The sequence below is a fragment of the Antechinus flavipes genome, chromosome 6 (assembly GCF_016432865.1).
Source record: "Antechinus flavipes isolate AdamAnt ecotype Samford, QLD, Australia chromosome 6, AdamAnt_v2, whole genome shotgun sequence".
NCBI lineage: Eukaryota > Metazoa > Chordata > Mammalia > Dasyuromorphia > Dasyuridae > Antechinus > Antechinus flavipes.
Window position 1 is genome coordinate 166,000,894 of NC_067403.1, and position 18,402 is coordinate 166,019,295.

Genomic DNA, 18,402 nt, shown 5'->3' on the forward strand with positions numbered 1-18,402 from the left:
GCACCAGGGGCCATATCATCTCCAGACCCCTGACCTATGGCTTGTCACTGAACCCCAATGATTCTGGAGGAAAAGGTAAGGCTGATGACTTTGCACAGCTCTGTCTCACTTAATCCAATTGCAATTCAAGACTTCACCTTCCTAATGTCATTGGTCTTCTTCAAGAACAAAGGATCAACAAGAACATCACAGGCAGTGCTAATACTACTGGGATTAATCACATTCCTAATTGAAGGCAATGCTCAATTTCAATTAGATGTTAGTGAAAATAACTTTGTAATTTTTTTCCCCATCTAAATTCTCACACCCTTTGAAATCTATGCAGAGACTGCTTGGAGATCTGTAGACTGCAGCTAAGAGGCCCTGCTCCAAGACATAATCTTGCCCAAGTTAATGACCATTTGCTATGAGTTTCTCACAGTGATGAAATCACAGGTCAGGAAGAAAAAAAATCAGTAGCACCTGTCAACTTCAGTCAGCTCTGAAGATTCTCTGTCTGCACAAGATAGGATGGACTGAACCCAGAAATAAACTCTTCCTCTGGAGAGCAGGCACATGGGGGCTGCCCTAGCTTCAAATTTCAGAGGTGTTCTCCAAATCCAACCATCTGCAAGCAAGTTTCTCACCCTAATTCTAGAACAGACTTGAGTCAAGGTCCTTGATGAAAAAAAAAAAAAAAGCCAAAAAACAAAAATAAATTCCCAAAGGAAATTTTTTAATGTTCTCATTCCAGAGGACAGTCAGCATGCCACAAATACTACAGACTATACGACTTCAGGAGCTCTCTTTAAGTCCCTATGATCTTACATCATAGGCTAAGACAGAAATCTGTTGCTAAGACAAACATTCCTTCAAAAGGAAAACAAAATTACAGGAAGCAATGATCAGGATGAAATCGAGGGGAAAGAGCGCACACACACACACACACACACACACACACACACTATATATGTTTACCTAAATTATGTGTGTATGTATATATATGTATATACATATATACATATATATACATACACACACACATACATATATGTCCAGTATATACTATATGTATGTGTCCAATGTTTAAAAAAAAAGATTATTAATTTGCCTCAGAAGGATGTTGGACAGTTTTAATGAATTAAATAACAATAATAGCCAACATTTATAAATTATATAAAGTTTGCAATGCACTTTATAAAAATCATATCATTTTATTCTCATAACAACCCTAGGAAGTAGGCACTATTATTATCCCCATTTTTCAAATGAGAAAACCGAGGCAGAGAGTAAATGGCTTGCCTAGGGCCACACAATTACTAAGAGATAGGATTTGAATTCTCTCTGACTTGGAGTCCAAGATTCTAGTTCATCACTTCTATGAGAGTCACATTGCTAATATCTGAAGGGGAATTTGAACTCAGGTCGCTGTCACTCTATAGTCTGCATGGGATATATCCTCTGCCCTAAGAGCTACTTTTCATATTGCCAGTAAAACTGCATAACAAACTCTAATGGATGTTCTAATTAACAAGTTTATTTAACGTTTTTAAAAACAAAGGAGGAGGTGGAGTGGGGAGAAGCAGGAAGAAGAAAAATCCTTCTGCTTTTTACTTCTTACTTCTGGCTAGCTTCCATTCTGGATTCTTTTCTTTGCCTTTAGCTGCAGCAGCAATTGCGATGTCTGAGGGGAGAGCTTGCGACTGTTTTCAGGGGAGTTTTTGGCAGTCTTCTTGAACAATCTAGAGAGGAACTAGAGATTCCCCCCAAAAAAGAAGCAGACAACAGCATTAGCCAATGAATGGGAATCCTCCAGAGCATTCCCTCAATACACTCAGACACACAAAAATACACATACAGATACCCACCCACCCTCACACAGACAACCCACACACACACAGAGAAACCCAAAGACATCCATATAGACATTTAGAGATACACACAGACATTCACAGGCACAGACACCCACAGCTATACACAGACACATTCACAGAAACTGACATAAACACCTAGAGATGCACAAATACACACATACAGTCACGTAGATACCCAGAGATACACACAGATACCCACATAGACACCTACAGATACATAGACACTCTCTCTCTCTCTCTCTCTCTCTCTCTCTCACACACACACACACACACACACACACACACACAAAATCAGGAGACTTGGCTCCTTTCTTTGCTAGCTATATCACTCCAGCTAAACTACTGTCTGAGACCAAATTTCTGAGTCCAGGGATCTCACTCTGTCCACTACAGCACCATCTCAGCGCCCATATCAATATTGTTAGAATAAATAACAACAGGCTGAAGCATGAGTGTTTATGCAAATGAAGAAACAGCAATACAATGTGTTGATAACTCTAGCTACAGCACTTGTTGTATATGTATATGTATAAATCACAACTTTAGTATGTAATCAAGTAAATAGATTTCAGTGTATACTATAATTAACATGAGTACCACTCGACGTATGTGCAATTACATGCACAGCACACATTACATGGATAAATATTAGTTTCACCTATAGCATTTTAGGCTAATCTGGATCAGGTCAAAATAAGACTCCATTTTCCATCAGTGGATTTCCATCACTTTGAGGTGTCAAGGATCCCTCTGGTATCCCCTACTTCAGCTTCTTTTTACCTACTGTCTTCCCTCACTAGACTATAAACACCTTGAGGACAGGGACTCTTTCTTTTTCTTATTTGTCTCCCCAGTGCTTGGCACATAGTATCCACTTAAAAACGTTTACTGGATTGAATTTATATATCAGGCACTGTTTTTGCTGCTAGGAGTGTGAGTACAAGGAAGAAAAAAAAACATCCACAATGAGTTTACATTCTAACAGGAAAGGTGACAAGTATATTGTGAAAATAAATGCAGCATAAATCTAAAGTGAGTAAATACAATATATGCATCCTAGATAAATACAAGATAGCTTGGGAAGGAGAGAATCAATAAAGTCTTTAGTCTTATTAGTCTTTAGTCGTATTAGATAATGCTTGAAGTGCATTATAGAGGAAGAGAAACTTTGGGACACAGAGGTAAAGGAGTGGGAAGACATTTCAGTCATGTGAAAAAGACAGTTGGAAACTATGGAAGTGGGAACTGGCTCTTAGGGAAGAATAGAGAGGACAGTTTGACAAGATTTGAGAGTGCGGGAGGGGAGATCGTGTCCAGTGAAGCTAGAAAGCTAGTTCAGGACCAGATTATATAGGCTATTAAAAGCTAAGAAATTTAGATTTTATCCTAGGAATAACAGGAATCTAATAGAATTTATTGAGCAGGAGAGTCATGTGGTCAGATCTGCATTTAAGACAAATTTTTGGCAACATTATATAGCATGGATTGGAGTTGGGAGAGATCTGAGGCAAGAATGGCTGTGAAGAAGCTGTTGTGAAAATAAAAAGAAAAGTTGAGGAAAGAGTAGTCATGGAAACTCAAAGAGGAAGAACATTGTATCCAAGAGGAGAGTATAGATAACAGTGTGTCAAAGAAAGGCAGGTCAAACAGGGTGAGACCGGAGAAAAAGATCATCAAATGAAACAACTAAGAGATCATTGATAATTGCAAATAAAGTAGTTTCCTGAGCGTGGAAGCTGCATTTCAAAAAGGTTAAGGAGTAGGTTAGCTATGTGGTGTGACAGATAGAGTACTGTTCCTGGAGTCAGGACGACCCAAGTTCAAATTTAGACTCACACATTTAATCTATTTGTAGGACCCTAGACAAGTCACTTAATTCTGATTGTTTTCTCTTTCCCACTTCCCAAAAAAGGCTAAGCGGGGAGAGAGAGAGAGAGAGAGAGAGAGAGAGAGAGAGAGAGAGAGAGAGAGAGAGAGAGAGAGAGAGAGAGAGAGAGAGAGAGAGAGAGAGAGAGAGAGAGAGAGAGAAGGAAGGAGGGAGAGAGAGAGAAGGAAGGAGGGAGAGAGAGAGAAGGAAGGAGGGAGGGAAAGAGAGAGAGAAGGAGGAAGGAAGGGATGAGGGAGGGAGGGAGGGAGGGAGAGGGAGAGGGAGGGAGGAAAGCAATGAGTATAGACAAGTTTTTCAAAAATTGGTTGAGGAAGAGAGGAGAGATGTAAGATGATACCTTGAAGGGATGGTAAACTCTTGTGGAGGTTTTTTAAAGATTGGAGAGTCTTGGGAATATTTGAAGGCAATAGGAAAAGAATCAGTTAATAAAAAGAGGTCAAAGATTTGAATGTTTCAGAACGCACTCTGTAAAAGTAAATGAGGGGAGATAGGATCACAATACATGTAAATATGTTGGTCTTAGTATGGAGAAGAGTCACCACTTTTTTAAGAAACTGGGTGGGGGGGATAATAGAGTAGAGATGATGTTAAAGAGTTTTGAGGTAAAGAGAATAGGAGATGTGACTGATGATGTCTATATAACAATTGGGGTGGCCCCTGCAATGATGAAGACCAACAAAGTTAATTCACCACAACCACTTACTGCCAAGGGGTAGTTTGATTCATTTCTAAATGAGAAGGTTACCCCAGTCACTAAATGAGCAGCAAAAGAACTGCCTAAATCAGTTCCTGGCTCAGGCAGTAAATCTACAGTGAAAGAAACATTTGCAGAGATTTAGGTTTATTAAAAGTAATGGACTAAACCTGGAGACAGTAAATAATTCCACTGCCTAGAATTTCAATTGTAAGTACTTTCAGGGTACATGAGAAATAATACTGATAGTAATAACACTATTAGCTAGCTTGGGCTCTCTCTAAGGTTTCAGAAATTAATTCTGCTTAAGACTACAATCAGCCCATATCATCAACTAATCAATCAATAAGCATTATTAAGTATCTACTATATTTCAGGCATTGTGACATGTAAGCACTGGGGATACAAAAAACAGAGGGCATAAGCAGTCCCTGACCTCAAAGACCTCACAGTCTAATGGGGAAAACAATAAGCAAACTGGAAACCAATCTGACAGAAAAAAGGTTGAAACCAAGTTCTATATCATATACTATAGTAAGCTCCATATGGATATACAATCTATTTTTTTATTATAGCTTTTTATATGCAAGGGTAATTTTTCAGCATTGACCCTTGCAAACCCCTCTTTTTCAACTTTTCCTCTCCTTTCCCTCACCCGCTCCCCTAGATGGCAAGCAGACCCATACATGTTAAAATATATGTTAAATAATATATGTATACATGGATATACAAGCTAAATAGATCCCTTTCACAACTATGGCTAGGGGGGAATTATTAAAAAATAAAGTAGATTGTTTTTATAGCATTTATAGCATAGTTTGGGCACAAAGTACTTTAGATGGTATAAGAAAAAAGTTGTTAATTGAAGAGAGAACTCATTAAGTATTTCTGATAAAAGTCTGATATCCAAGATGATAAAATTGACATAAATATATAATATCAAGAGCTATTCCCTAACAAATAACTGGCAAAAAGATATGAATGGGCATTTTCAAAAGAAGTGCCAGCTATTAACAATCATGTGACAGAATGCTACAAAGAACTAAAAAGAGAAAGACAAATTAAAATTTTTCTGAATTTTACTTTTCATTCATCAAAAGTACAAAAGGGTAAAGATAGCAGTGGAAAATTTTGGATGGGCAAAAGGAAAACAGACATACTAAATTCACCATTGTAGTTATGGATTAGTTTAATAAATTCTGAAAACCAAATTTAAACTATTCAGGAAAAGTCACTAATTAATATTTCTCCTTTATTCTACTGATATTTCCACTTGACACACACCAAGGAGATCAAACTCTGAGTGAAACATTACCTTTATAAAAATAAAATGTATAGGTCTCCTTTTTTTGTGATAGTAAAAAATTGGAAACAAAGTTGCTTTCTGTCAAATGGGGAATAATTGAACAAATTGTGGAATATTTAATGTAAATAATGTAATTGATTTGGGAATTTTAATGTAAAATGTTATTTTAAAAAACTTATGCAGAATGAAATAAGCAGAACCAAGAGAATTTTACAGGGTGCACAAAAAAAAAAAATCACTAAAAAATGTTAGAACTCTGACTAAAATAATGATCAGTCTTGCTCCACAGTAAAACAAAACATCCCATCCTTCTCTTGGCAGGGATGAAATAAAGCATATTATTATAATATTGTTATATGCTAATTATTAATATATTATATTATTATAGCATATTATGGCCAATGTATTTGGGTTTTTTGTTTGTTTGTTTTAAAGTACTTATTTCTTTGACACTTGCTAATCATTCTGCCAAGAAGAAATAACAACTCTGGATACCCTAACATTGATTTCTACTGATGAGGAAGAAGTCTATAGATTGAATCACAAAATAATTTATGCCAGGAACTAAAGAGGAACTGTATCTTAAAGAGACAACAGTGTTTGCTCTCCATCCTGAGAGAAAGAAAGTATCTCAAGTTTTAAGTTGAAAGTTATTTGGACAGTATCCGTCTTCCCCAGGTATATAGTGACTTGAGCTGTGTAAGAGAAAAGGCAAGTGGCAGTGTAGTGTCAAGAGAAAGGAGGAAGCAAGAGAGAGGGAGAGATAGACAGAAACTGAGACAGGAACAAGAAAGAGAGAGAGAGAGTAGACAGACAGAGAGAAGCAAAGAGGGAGAGACAGAGACAGAAAGAGAGAGACACAGAGAGACAGAGACAGAAAGAGAGAGAGACACAGAGACAGAAACAGAGAAACAGAGACAGAGATAGGAGACAGAGAGAAGGAGAGGGTTACAGACAGATACAGACACAGACACATGCACACAAAGATAAACAGGAAAAAACTGATGAATTAAGGAAAGAAGCAGTGCTTATGTGACTCAGTTTAACTTATTCAGATTGAAAGTCCAGGGACTACTCTTAAATCTAGTCCCGTTATGATCAGTTTTCTCCTGTTGTTTCTGACTTGTGCAGATTTAGGCAATCTAGTACTCCCCTTCTTTTTAGGGGCTCTCCATATTAATGATGAATTTAAGGTGGAAACATCCCATTAGTTTAGCTCACTGCATCTCAGAACTCCTGAGCTCAAAAGATCCACAGATATTACAGATATTAGCGGCATTCCTAGTTTGTACTTATATTCTAAATGGGGATTAAGAATATGGTATTGAATTTTGTTATCTTTCTCAGTTTTTCTTTTTCTTCTTAATCTTTCTTGTGCAACAAGATAACTGTATAAATATGTATACATATATTGGATTTAACATGTACTTCAACGTGTTTAACATGTATCAGACTACCTGCCAGTTAGGGAGGGGGTAGGGAGAAGTGGGGGGAAATCGGGAACAAAAGGTTTTGCAAGGGTCAATGTTGAAAAAATTACCCATATATATGCTTTGTAAATAAAAATTTTTAATAAAAAAGAATACGGTATTGAGTTGATCACATGGACAATCAATTCACTTCTCAAATTTCTGATCTAATCTGTTGTGTGTGTGTGTGTGTGTTTTTTTTTTTCTGAGAAACATAGAACAGGACCTTCTACATCCCCAGATGTTATCTATCTACATTTATCCCTACAATGCCAATGTCTTCTTGGGGCCTCTTTATCTCCGTGGCATCAGGTTAAGTCCTGTGTCACAATTTCTATGATTCACAGTTTTTGATACTTTGAAAAAATGAAAATAAAAACAGAACAAAACCCAGAAAAAATGAAGATAAATTTTAAACAATGTTCTTCCATAACTAGAATAGAAGTCAAGAAGGGAAATAAATAAAAGCTGTGATTCTTGTGGCCTTAAAAAAAAGTCAGAGCACACTCTGAGAAGAATTGTGCCTGGCAAGTGAAAAGAGAGATAGCTAAGAAGGAAAACTCCCTTTTTTGAGATGGAATCACTGTCTGCCTTTGCCAGAGTTCAACTGTCAGGCAGTATGGGGTTTCAATATATTGTATCAGATAAAGATGGTGGTATAAAGAAAAAAAAAAGGAGTAAATACACCTTAAGAATGAATGAACAATGAATCATTATAAATGATTTGCAAAAGAATGATTCAATCAAAGATAAAATTATAGAAACTGAAAATTATATCACATTAGCATAGAATATACAACTTTATATAATAAAAGTAAAATACTTCCAAGAGGCAAATTTATTTTCCTAAATGTATATATTAACAAAAAAGAAAAAGAAGATTAGTTAGTTATTTTCACCTTAAAATTAGAAAAGCCAGCAAACTAACAATATTCCAAAGAATAAAAGATCACTAAGATCAAAGGGGAAATGAAAATAACTAAAAGCAAAAAATTTGAATTAATCAATAAGCATTCATTAAATGCCAAGCACTTTATTATATTCTGATGTTGCTTCATCTGTGTCCAACTCTTCATGAATACATATGGATTTTTCTTGGTAAAAATGCTGGAATGGTTTGTCGTTTCCATCTCCAGATGAAGAACTGAGGCAAATAGGGTTGTGACTTGCCCAGAGTCACCCAGTTAGTAGGTGTTGAGACTGGATTTGAATTCAGGTCTTCCTGACTCCAAGCCTGGCCCTTTAGCCAGTGTCACCTACTTGCCCTATATGCCACACCCTATGCAAGGTGACTGAAATACAATTTCAAAAGGGAAAGAGTCCTCAACCTCTAGGGAATCCTGCTAAAGGCATGTACTACGTTAATAAGTCAATAAATACAAATATAAGGAGAATACATAAAAAATAAATATAAAGTGATGGCAGGGCAAGCAACTAAGGAAGTTGCACTTGAACTGAATCTTGAAAGTAATGAAGGGTTCAAAGAGGTAGAGATAAGGAACGATCACATTTCAGTCATGAGACATTTGCCTGAGTAAAGAGAGATAGGATGCAGTGTACAAGAACAGTTAATGGTCTTGTCTGATCAGGGCATAGAGTATGTAAGAGTTTGGTAATGTATAATGAGCTCAGGCTAGAGCCAGTTTATGGAGGGCTTTAAATGTGAAAAAAAAAGTTTCCATTTTTTCTTAAGGGTCACTGGGACTCACTGACTTGGTCCTCAGACCAGGGGGTGACATGGTTCAATCTGTACATTATGAAACTATTTTGGCAACTTTTTGGAGAAGAGGTTGCAAAAGGGAGAGACAGGATGCAGAAAGAACAAGAAACAAAATAATTTGTTTCTTTAAAAAAGACATTTACATGGACAAAAATAAACCAATTAAGAGGAAGGAAAATTAGTTACTTAAATAGCAATAGGAAGGGGAAATCATTGTGAATAGTAAAGAAATAAAAAGAATTATTAGAGAATGATCAAAGAATTGTGGTTTTTGTTAGAATAAGAAACTTTGGAATAATTTAAACAAGGTATTAAAAATAAAAAGTGGAGAATGGACAAGAGGTATGACATTAACACTGATTATATTTTAATGTAGAAGTTAAACCAATGAAAATTAATTACCACAGTAAAAAGATGGAAAAAACTAAAGAATCATCTTAGTCAGCAAACATTTTCCTTTTTTGCTCTATCTATCTATCTAGAGAGGAAAAAAAAAGAGGGGGAGAGGAAGACAATGGGGAGCAGCGAGGGGTAAGGGTAAGACAGAGAGAGACAGACACAGACAGAGACAGGGAGAGACAGAGACAGAGACAGAGAGACTATAAAACTTGTTTGTAAAAGGCTTACAAAGAAGATGATTATGAACAATATCATCTCATAAAGCAGTCTAAAGAAATCATCTGACTAAGCAAAGTCATCCCAAGAATATTCAGGATGAAAATGAAAGAAGGACTACAAGTAGAAGAAAAATGGGAAAGATTTGCAAAAATTATTAGAACAGTTCTCTCCATCAAGGTTGCTGGGATTTCCACATTTGGGACCTAATATAATTATAAATGGCAATAATAATGAATGAATAGATCCCAGAGCTTAGTGTCAGGAAGAACTCAGTTTGAATATGGCCTCAGATACTTTTCTGATTCTGTCTAAGTCACTTAACTTCTGTTTGCCTCATTTCTTCATATGTAAAATGGGGATAATAATAGAATTTACCTTCCAGAGTCATTGTAAAGATAAAACAACAGTTGTAAAGCACTTGACATAATACCTGGCATATAGTAAATGCTATATAAAATTAGTTATTATTATTACTCTCTATTATAATGAAAATAAAACTATTAATGTACAAGTAGAAATGAATGCTACTCTTAGGTCTGAGATCTTTAATTCTATTTCCTACTGGTGTTTCATAGATGTACTTGTATCTTTTTAAGGATGAATTCTCACTTCACTTTCAGAACATTATGGAGAAAAGAAAAAATTATCTAATTGCCACATGCTCCTGATAGAGAGTGAAAACCTTCTGGCTCTTTGCTTTAGCAAAATGGTCACCAGAGATTCAGGGATCGGTGCTATTTCTAACATCTTTTTTCAGGGTTCAATTTCCCCCTCTCAGTCTAAAAGGAGCAATTATCTCAAGCTTTTGCTGTCAGCCTAACTTCCCATGAGATCATAACTATTAGCATTTCTGACATCTTTCTCATAAAGTGTGTCATTTTTCTTTCTTCCCCCCAAAAATATCCTTTTCATAGGTATCTGTTGAGAAGGCAATGGCTCAACAAGTTATGATATATTAATGGAGTAGGATACTACTATGTCATTAAAAAAGTGATGAAGGGGATGGTTTCAGAGAAACCTAGGTTATATGAACTGATGCAAAATGAAGTCAGCAGAAACAGGAGAACAATTTCTAAAATAGCAACGATATAGTAAAAACAAACAGCTTTGAAAGGCCCAATAACTCTTATTAAGATAATAGCCAAAACAATTCCAAAGGACTCATGATGAATCAGGTTATTCACTTCCTGACAGAATGTCTCACTTTATTGCAATAGTCTGGAACTGAATTTTCAAGATTTCTGAGGTATGACTAGATACGGCAAGAGTAAGTTAATAAATATTTATTAAGTATCAAGAAAAGATACAAGTACAAAAAAAAGCAAGTAAAAGTTACAAAAATATACAAATACCAAGGAATTTGTCAAGATCTAGTATTTTCTCTACTCTCACTATACCTTAGGAGCTAAATGAGGAGTATGTAGATTGGAAAATGTTATATTAATGTAACAAAAATATTGTGCCAAAAGAAATTATTGAAATGAAGTAAAAAAAGAAGATATATATGAAAAGATGCATAGGGAAGAAATAATCAAAAGAACAATAGCACCATACAATCATATAGTTAAAGACAACAATAACAGCAAGAATTTGATGTTATACACAAAGTAAAGAAGGTGCAAAGAGACAAAGGGATCTTATAGTCTCTTTACCTTTCCATCAATTAAAGTAGCATACAGTTTGAGATGTCTGAAAGGCAGTTGGTGATATGAGATTGGAGATTAGTAGAGCGATTGTGGTAGAAAAGGTAGTTTTGAGAATCCTCGTTATAGAGATGACAATTAAATTCATGGTATTTATATGGTATAAACAAGTGAAATAAGCAGGTAATGAATTTGGTATCTCAGGTATCTATAGTGCAGATAAAAACAGAATCAAAAATAAAAAAAAAGATATAGAACCTATCCAATCATTTTGCATTTTTTTTTTTTGGCAAAGAGAACACACCAAGTTTCTTGGCAATACATTATTAATTCCCTTTTCTAAAAAAATTTACTTAAGTTTTGTAGTGACCTTCAAACTAATTGTATACCATGCAAGTTATAAAGTGTTTATTTACATGATGATATAGAACCCCAGAGAATAAACTATAAAACTAGTCAAAACAACTAACAACCTTAGCAAAATTGCAGAATATAAAACAAACCCATACAAATCACCACTATTTCTATATATTATCAACAATATAAGAACAGGAAGAGATAGAAAAAGAAATTTCATTTAAAATAAATGCAGACAATATACTTGTGAGTCTAGTCTACCTGGCAGGATACGAATGAAACCAATAACAAAATACTTTACAAATCTGAACAGCTGGAGGAATATTAATTCCTCATGAGTAGTCTGAAGCAATATAATAAAATAACAGTTCTACCTAAGATAATTTATTTATTTGGGGCCATAATAATTAAAATATTAAAGAATAACTTTATAGAACTAGAAAAATAAAAACAAAATTCCTTTGGAATAGCAAAATGTCAAAAATATAAAAAGAATCAATAAAAAAGGTGGTGGTCTAGCAATACTAGATTTCAAACTATACTACCAAATAGTAATCATCAAATCAATCTGGTACAGGTTAAAAAATAAGAGTGATTAATGATTAGAATAGATTAAATATGTAATATATAGAAATAAAAGACCACAGTAATAAAAGACCTAAAGATCCAAGTTATTAGAGTAAGAAATCACTATTCAACAAAAACTGCTGGGAAAAGTGGAAATCAGTTTGACAGAAATTATGTATAAATCAGAATCTCATACTATCTTGATGATAAGCTCAAAATGGGGTATATCATTTAGACATAGTGATATCACAAGCAAATTATGGGAGCATGACAAAAATTATAATCTGTGGATAAGAGGAGACTTAACAAGCAAACAAGACATAGAGAAGATCAGAGTGATAAAATGGGTAATTTAAAAATTATATGAAATTAAAAGGCTCTGCATAAACAAAACCAATACATCCAGAGTTAGAAGGGAAGCAGGTTATAACTTCAGGAGAAAATTTTTGAACTAAGTTCTTTTGGAAAAGGTCTCATTTCTAAAATACATAATGAATTGAACCAAATTTACAAAAAATAAAAGCCTTTCTCCAACTGATAAATAATCAAAGAATATGAATAGGTAGTTTTCAGAAGAAGAAATCAAACCTATCAATAGTCAAGTAAAAGAAATGCTCTAAATCTTAATAATTAGAGAAATGAAAATTAAAACAACCCTGAGATACTACAAAAGGAAAGGGAGAAATACTGGAGGGAATATGGAAAAAGAGGTAATTAATTGCCGGTGGAATTGTAAACTTGTTCAGTCATTCTGAAGAATAAGTTGACATTGTGCTTAAAGGACTATACAATTGTGCATATATACTCTTTGATTCAGCAATACCAATACTAGGTCTGTATGCCAAAGAGATCAAAGAAAAGGGAGAAGGACTCATGTGTACAAAAATATTCAGTTGTTTTTGTAGTAATGAAGAATTGGAGATTAATGGGATGTCCTACAATTAGGGAATGGTTGAACAAATTCTGATATATGATTGTGATGGAATGATTACTATATTATAAGAAATGATGAAAGGGATGGTTTTAGAAAAATCTGGGAAGATGTGTATTAGCTGATTCAAATTGTAGTGAATAGAACTAGACAACACTATATACAATAACAGCAATATTGTAATCATATTCAAATATGAAAGATTTAGCTATTTGATTAATATGATATACAACAATTCCAAAGGACTCATGATAAAAAATGCTCTCTACTTTCAGAGAGAGAATTGAAAAAGTCTAAGTGCAGATTGAGACATATTTGTTTTCACTTTATTTTTTTTTTCACAAAATGCCTCATGTAAAAATTTGCTTTGCATGATTTCATATGTATAATGGGTATCATATTTCTTGCCTTCTCAAAAGATGTGAGATAGGGTGGAGGGAGGGAGATAATTTGGAAGTGAAAACAAATTTTAAAAAAATGTTTAGTATTCATTTATTCATGGAACTTTCATTTATAGAGAACCAGAAAGGTTCTTTAGGAAGATTTTCCAAGGATTAGAGAGACATATTAGAATATGTGTTGATTTCACATTTTTCAAAAATTTCCAGATTCCTAGCTCTGTTTGAGGAAGATCCATAAAAAAAATTTGTGACAGAGTTTTGCAAGTTTGGTAATGTGCTATTTTCTAGATTCTACCCACTAGATTGAATTTGGACATAGAGCAAAAGTAAGAGCCTGTGGAATAGTATATTTCTACTGAGATCTACCTTCTCACTCTGCAGCACTCTAATCTGATACTAAACAACAGACTTTAAATAGATACTCAGATTTTCATTTTACTTACAATAGGCATCCTGTAGCCTTTTCTTTCAATAAATTCTTTGAATGCAACTGTTGCATGAAGGTCCAGGAGTGTTGCATCCTAAAATGAAATCAGACATTGTTTAAGAGGTCAGTCATCAAAACTATTTTTATAATAGCTCTCAATAAGAGAACTGCTTTCAAACCACAGACCCAACAACTCTGAGGAAGAGAAGGGAAGCATTTTTTTCTTCACATAGAAGAAATGCAAATAATAACTACCAGATGAAAATAAAATTCTTCAGATCATGCAAACAACAAATTCAAAGAACTATTTGGCTTTATGTCAAAAAAAATTATAGAAATTATAAATTCACTTCTGGAAGCATCACAATAATATAGCATTTTAGCTCAATGGTGTAAGATACCTTGCTATGTTCAAAATATTGAAAATAATAAGTTTCGCTTTTGACAAAGGTATAATTTTACACAAAAAGATATCAAAATTATATTTCATAGTGGGATATTCAGACAAAATTTATTGAACATAAACATTATTAATATTGTAATATTTTAAAAACAAGACATTAACAAAAATAAACAGTTGTTTATAAAAAGAAAAAAAAGAAAAAGAAGTTTGTATATGACATTGTGAATCTTTATTTAGGGTGGCAATTCCTTAGGCAGTGTGGCGGAGGGGATAAGGCGGACTGGGAATCAGGAAGACCTGAGTATAAATTCCACTTAAACATTTTTTATTTGATAATTCTAAATAAATTACTTAATCCCTCTATGCTTAAATTTGCTTATTTATAAATGGAGGGTGGGGCTTGCACTTGATAATATTTAAAATCATCTTCAACTTTAAATAGGTGATCCTATGTTCTGTTATATAATTTTTAAAAAGTATTTATTAAACAACATAGCATTTTCAACACTTGTCTATTCATCTGTGTGCCTTTTGATTCTTTTCTATATATTTTCATTTTTAATGGTTTATTGATACCTTTCCCTTTCATCTTTCCTCCTTTTATTTCTTTCTTTCTTTCCTTATTTACTTCCTTCCTCTCTCTTTCTTCTTTTTTCTTTCCTTCTCTCTTTCCCCTCCTTTCTTTGTTACTTCCTTCCTTCCTCTCTCCCTTCTCTCCCTTCTTCCCTTCTTTCCTCTCTCCATTCTTCGCCCCCCTTCCCCATCTTCTCTCTTTTTTCTTCTTCTTCTCACAATTCACACTTCCTCCCTAAAAGCTCACCCTTGTAGCAAATAAATAAGGGTGGGGTGTTGTGGGTGCTGGTTTAATTATGCCCATGTAAGTTATGTGTGCCTACAGAGAACTGCCTAAATGTGGCTCAAGGGAAGCAAGAATAGATATGTTTAGTATCTCCTCTTCCTGTCTCTAAGGAAAACTTTGATTACTTACAAGAAGGGAAGCAGAAAGTTGAGGACAGAGGCTATCACTCTGCTCTTCCTGGACAGAGGGAATAATGAGCTATAATTATAATTACATATATCATATTTTATATAATTATAATCCTTTCATTAAATATTGTTAAGTTAGGGGAAATAATTTTTATGTTCAAGCTACATTCCTTATCTCTATTCCTTAATAAGAAATGAGGGCCCCAAGCTATATATTAAAATTTTATTCCTTTTCTACTAAATACCAGCAAATAGCAGGTAAATCCATTTATTCAAAATGATAGCAAAACAGAAATCAGAAAAAATATACATAGGAAAATATATACCATACAATATAAAATGAATAAGTTCTCTCATTGGGAAAAAGATTACTCAGCTTAACCAAGAAATTATCCTATAACACATCCAAAGGAAAATTCCTCAGAGTAGGAGATAGGAATATGATATAGATTATTACTACCACCTTGACATGTCAGGTTTGTCTTAGAGAATTTTTTTTTCTTTCAGCAATCTGAAGGTTAGAAGATTGTATCTTCTTTTTCAACAATAGGAGTCAAAAGACTCTAGTTCTTTTCTCTCCAACTCCCAAGTTAAAAGAGGTTTAATAAAAAATGATAAGCACAGCAATTACTTTGTTAGAAAGTACTATAGGTAGGAAGGGATATTAATACTAAATATATATGCACCAAATTCTGTAGCACTCAAATTTTTAAAGAAAAAGATAAATTAAGTATAGATGGAAATAGATAGCAAAATTATAATAGTGGGGGATTTTCACCTTTCCCTTGTCAGAACTATAACTCAAATAAGAAATAAGAAATTTAACCTTATTAAATTCCTTATAATTCTTATTTCATTTTAAATTGTTACATTTCTCCTATTCTTGTCAGTCCAGTTTTCTGTTCAGTTCTAATCTTTTTCTCAAGAATATTTGAATGGTGGGGCAGCTAGACAGTGCAGTGGATAGAACACTGGCTCTGAAGTCAGGAGGACCAGAGTTCAAATCCAGCCTTAGATATGTAATACTTCCTAGTGTGTGACCCTGGGCAAGTCACTTAACCCCCACTGCCTCATCAAGAAAAAAAAAAAGAATATTTGAATGTTCTTTAGTTCATTAAATAGCTATTCTTCCCTCGCAGGATTACACTCAGTTTTGCTGTGTAGTTTGATATTGGTTTCAAACCCAATTCCTTTGCTTTTTGGAATATTACACTTCAGATCTTTTTATATTTTAATGCAGAAACTGCTCAATCTTGTGTCATCCTGACTGGAGTTCCACAATATGTAAATTGTTTCTTTTTAGTTGTTCATAATATTTTATCCTTGACCTGGGATCTTTGAAATTTAGCTATAATATACCTGTGAGTTTTCTTTCAGGCTGGGATAGGTGGATTTTTCAATTTCTATTGAATCTTCTAGTTCTAAAACTTCATGGCAATTTTCCTTAATAAATTCTCAAAAGTTATTGTCTAGATTCTTTTTTAAAAAATTATGATTTCCAGGTAATTTGACAATTTTTATATTATCTCTGCTTGCTCTATTTTCCATGTCAGTTATTTTTCTAATGAGATGTTTCACATTATTTCTTGACATTTTATGAAATCATTAGCTTCTCCTTGTCCAATTCTAATTTTTATGGTATTATTTTCTTCAATAAGTTTTTGAATCTTTTCCCAATTAGTTGACTTTTTCCCATAATTTTCTTGCAATTTTTTTTGCATTACTCATTTCTTTTCCCAAATTTTTCTTAATCTCTCTTATTTGAATTTTAAAGTCCTTTTTAAGCTTTTCTAAGAACTCTTTTTTTGGGGGAAGATTATGACCATTTTACAATTCTCTTCAAAGATTTATAAGAAGTTGTTTTGTTTTCTTTTGAGTCTTAAGCTAGATATTCCCTATCACCATAGTAGCTATCTATATTTGGGCTCTTTCTCTTTGCTGTTATTTTGTTTATTTATTGTTGCTGTTGTTTTACTCTAAAAGGCTCCATCTTTTGGCTGTTGGGCTCTGCTCCTGAGTGTGGGGAATAATACCTTAAGTTTCAGGTTTTTAATGATGTTGTCATCTCACTCCTCTGCTGTGGAATCTAAACCAGGAACTTTGCTTTCCTGTGACCACAACCAGCAGTGATCCTGCCCCTATGCTATTGCACTCATCCTGTGTGCTCACTTCCCTTTCTTTGCAACCACAGTTTGGAACTCTATCTGGTCAGTGTACCTGAGCTTCATATTCAGCGCCAGTGGAGGACTATCACACTCTTCTCCTCAGCAGCTGCCCAACCCCTGTTTAGCGGCAAAAAGTGCTAAAGCTAAGGCTGCCACTACAGTTGCCCCCAGGGCTTGCTGTTTGTTTACTCAGTGATATCTGCCCAGAAGTATCTGCACTTCAAGCAAGCCAGACTTCTATCCCAAGAGGTTAGATCTTTCCTATCTTCCCAAATTGACTTAGTCTGGATGACTGCTTTACTCCAAGTTTTAATTATTTTTGCTGCTCTTAAATTTACCTTGGTTATGCCTCAGTTTCCCTGAATTATAATACCTCAGTTTCTGTACCTCAGCTTCCCTGCATTAATTTCCCTGAATTATAATATCTCAATTTCCTTGAGTTAGTATGCTAGTCCAGCCCCCATTTTTCCTGATTATTAAAACTGATATAAATTGGGGCTGACCATTAGCATTCCATAAAGCAGATGGCTCATCTCAGATACCTAGCTGGCACCCTGTATCTCTCTTGTTCCAGACATCTTGTCTCTAGCTTGACTACCTTCTTCACTCCCAGCTTAACAGAATTTATGGTCCTCACACCCAACCTGTCTGAATCGAATTTATGATTCATTCCTGAAAGTTCTCGCTCATCAGTGCTCTTACCCCACCCCCTCCATTTATCTCTCCTGATTTCTGAAGTCCTATAAAAATCCTTGGAATTCTTCACTCATTGCTGAATGCTTTGAGACTCGAGTCCCATTCACTCTGCTGGGGTCAACATGGATCCTGTTTTGGCCCCAGACAATCTCTGCCTCTCAAATAAAATATTAAAAACTCTCTAATCTCTATCCTGCCTCAGTTTCTTCAGCATCACACCTTAAGGCATTGTTTTAAATTATTTGTTGAGGCATTTAGGAGAGCCAGGTATTTTTCT

General features: G+C 34.4%; 1 protein-coding gene across 1 annotated transcript in view; it reads right to left on the bottom strand.

Annotated features, from left to right (window-relative positions):
• Positions 1-1,496: 1,496 nt before the first annotated feature.
• FAM47E (family with sequence similarity 47 member E) overlaps positions 1,497-18,402 on the bottom strand; it is a 46,046-nt gene continuing 29,140 nt past the window's right edge. Inside the window, exons 7-8 of the mRNA XM_051964394.1 lie at positions 13,891-13,968; positions 1,497-1,732 (exon numbers count right to left, since the gene is read on the bottom strand). Coding sequence (XP_051820354.1) covers positions 1,607-1,732; positions 13,891-13,968 — 204 coding nt within the window. The 3' untranslated portion in view covers positions 1,497-1,606. The remainder of the gene's footprint in view (positions 1,733-13,890; positions 13,969-18,402) is intronic.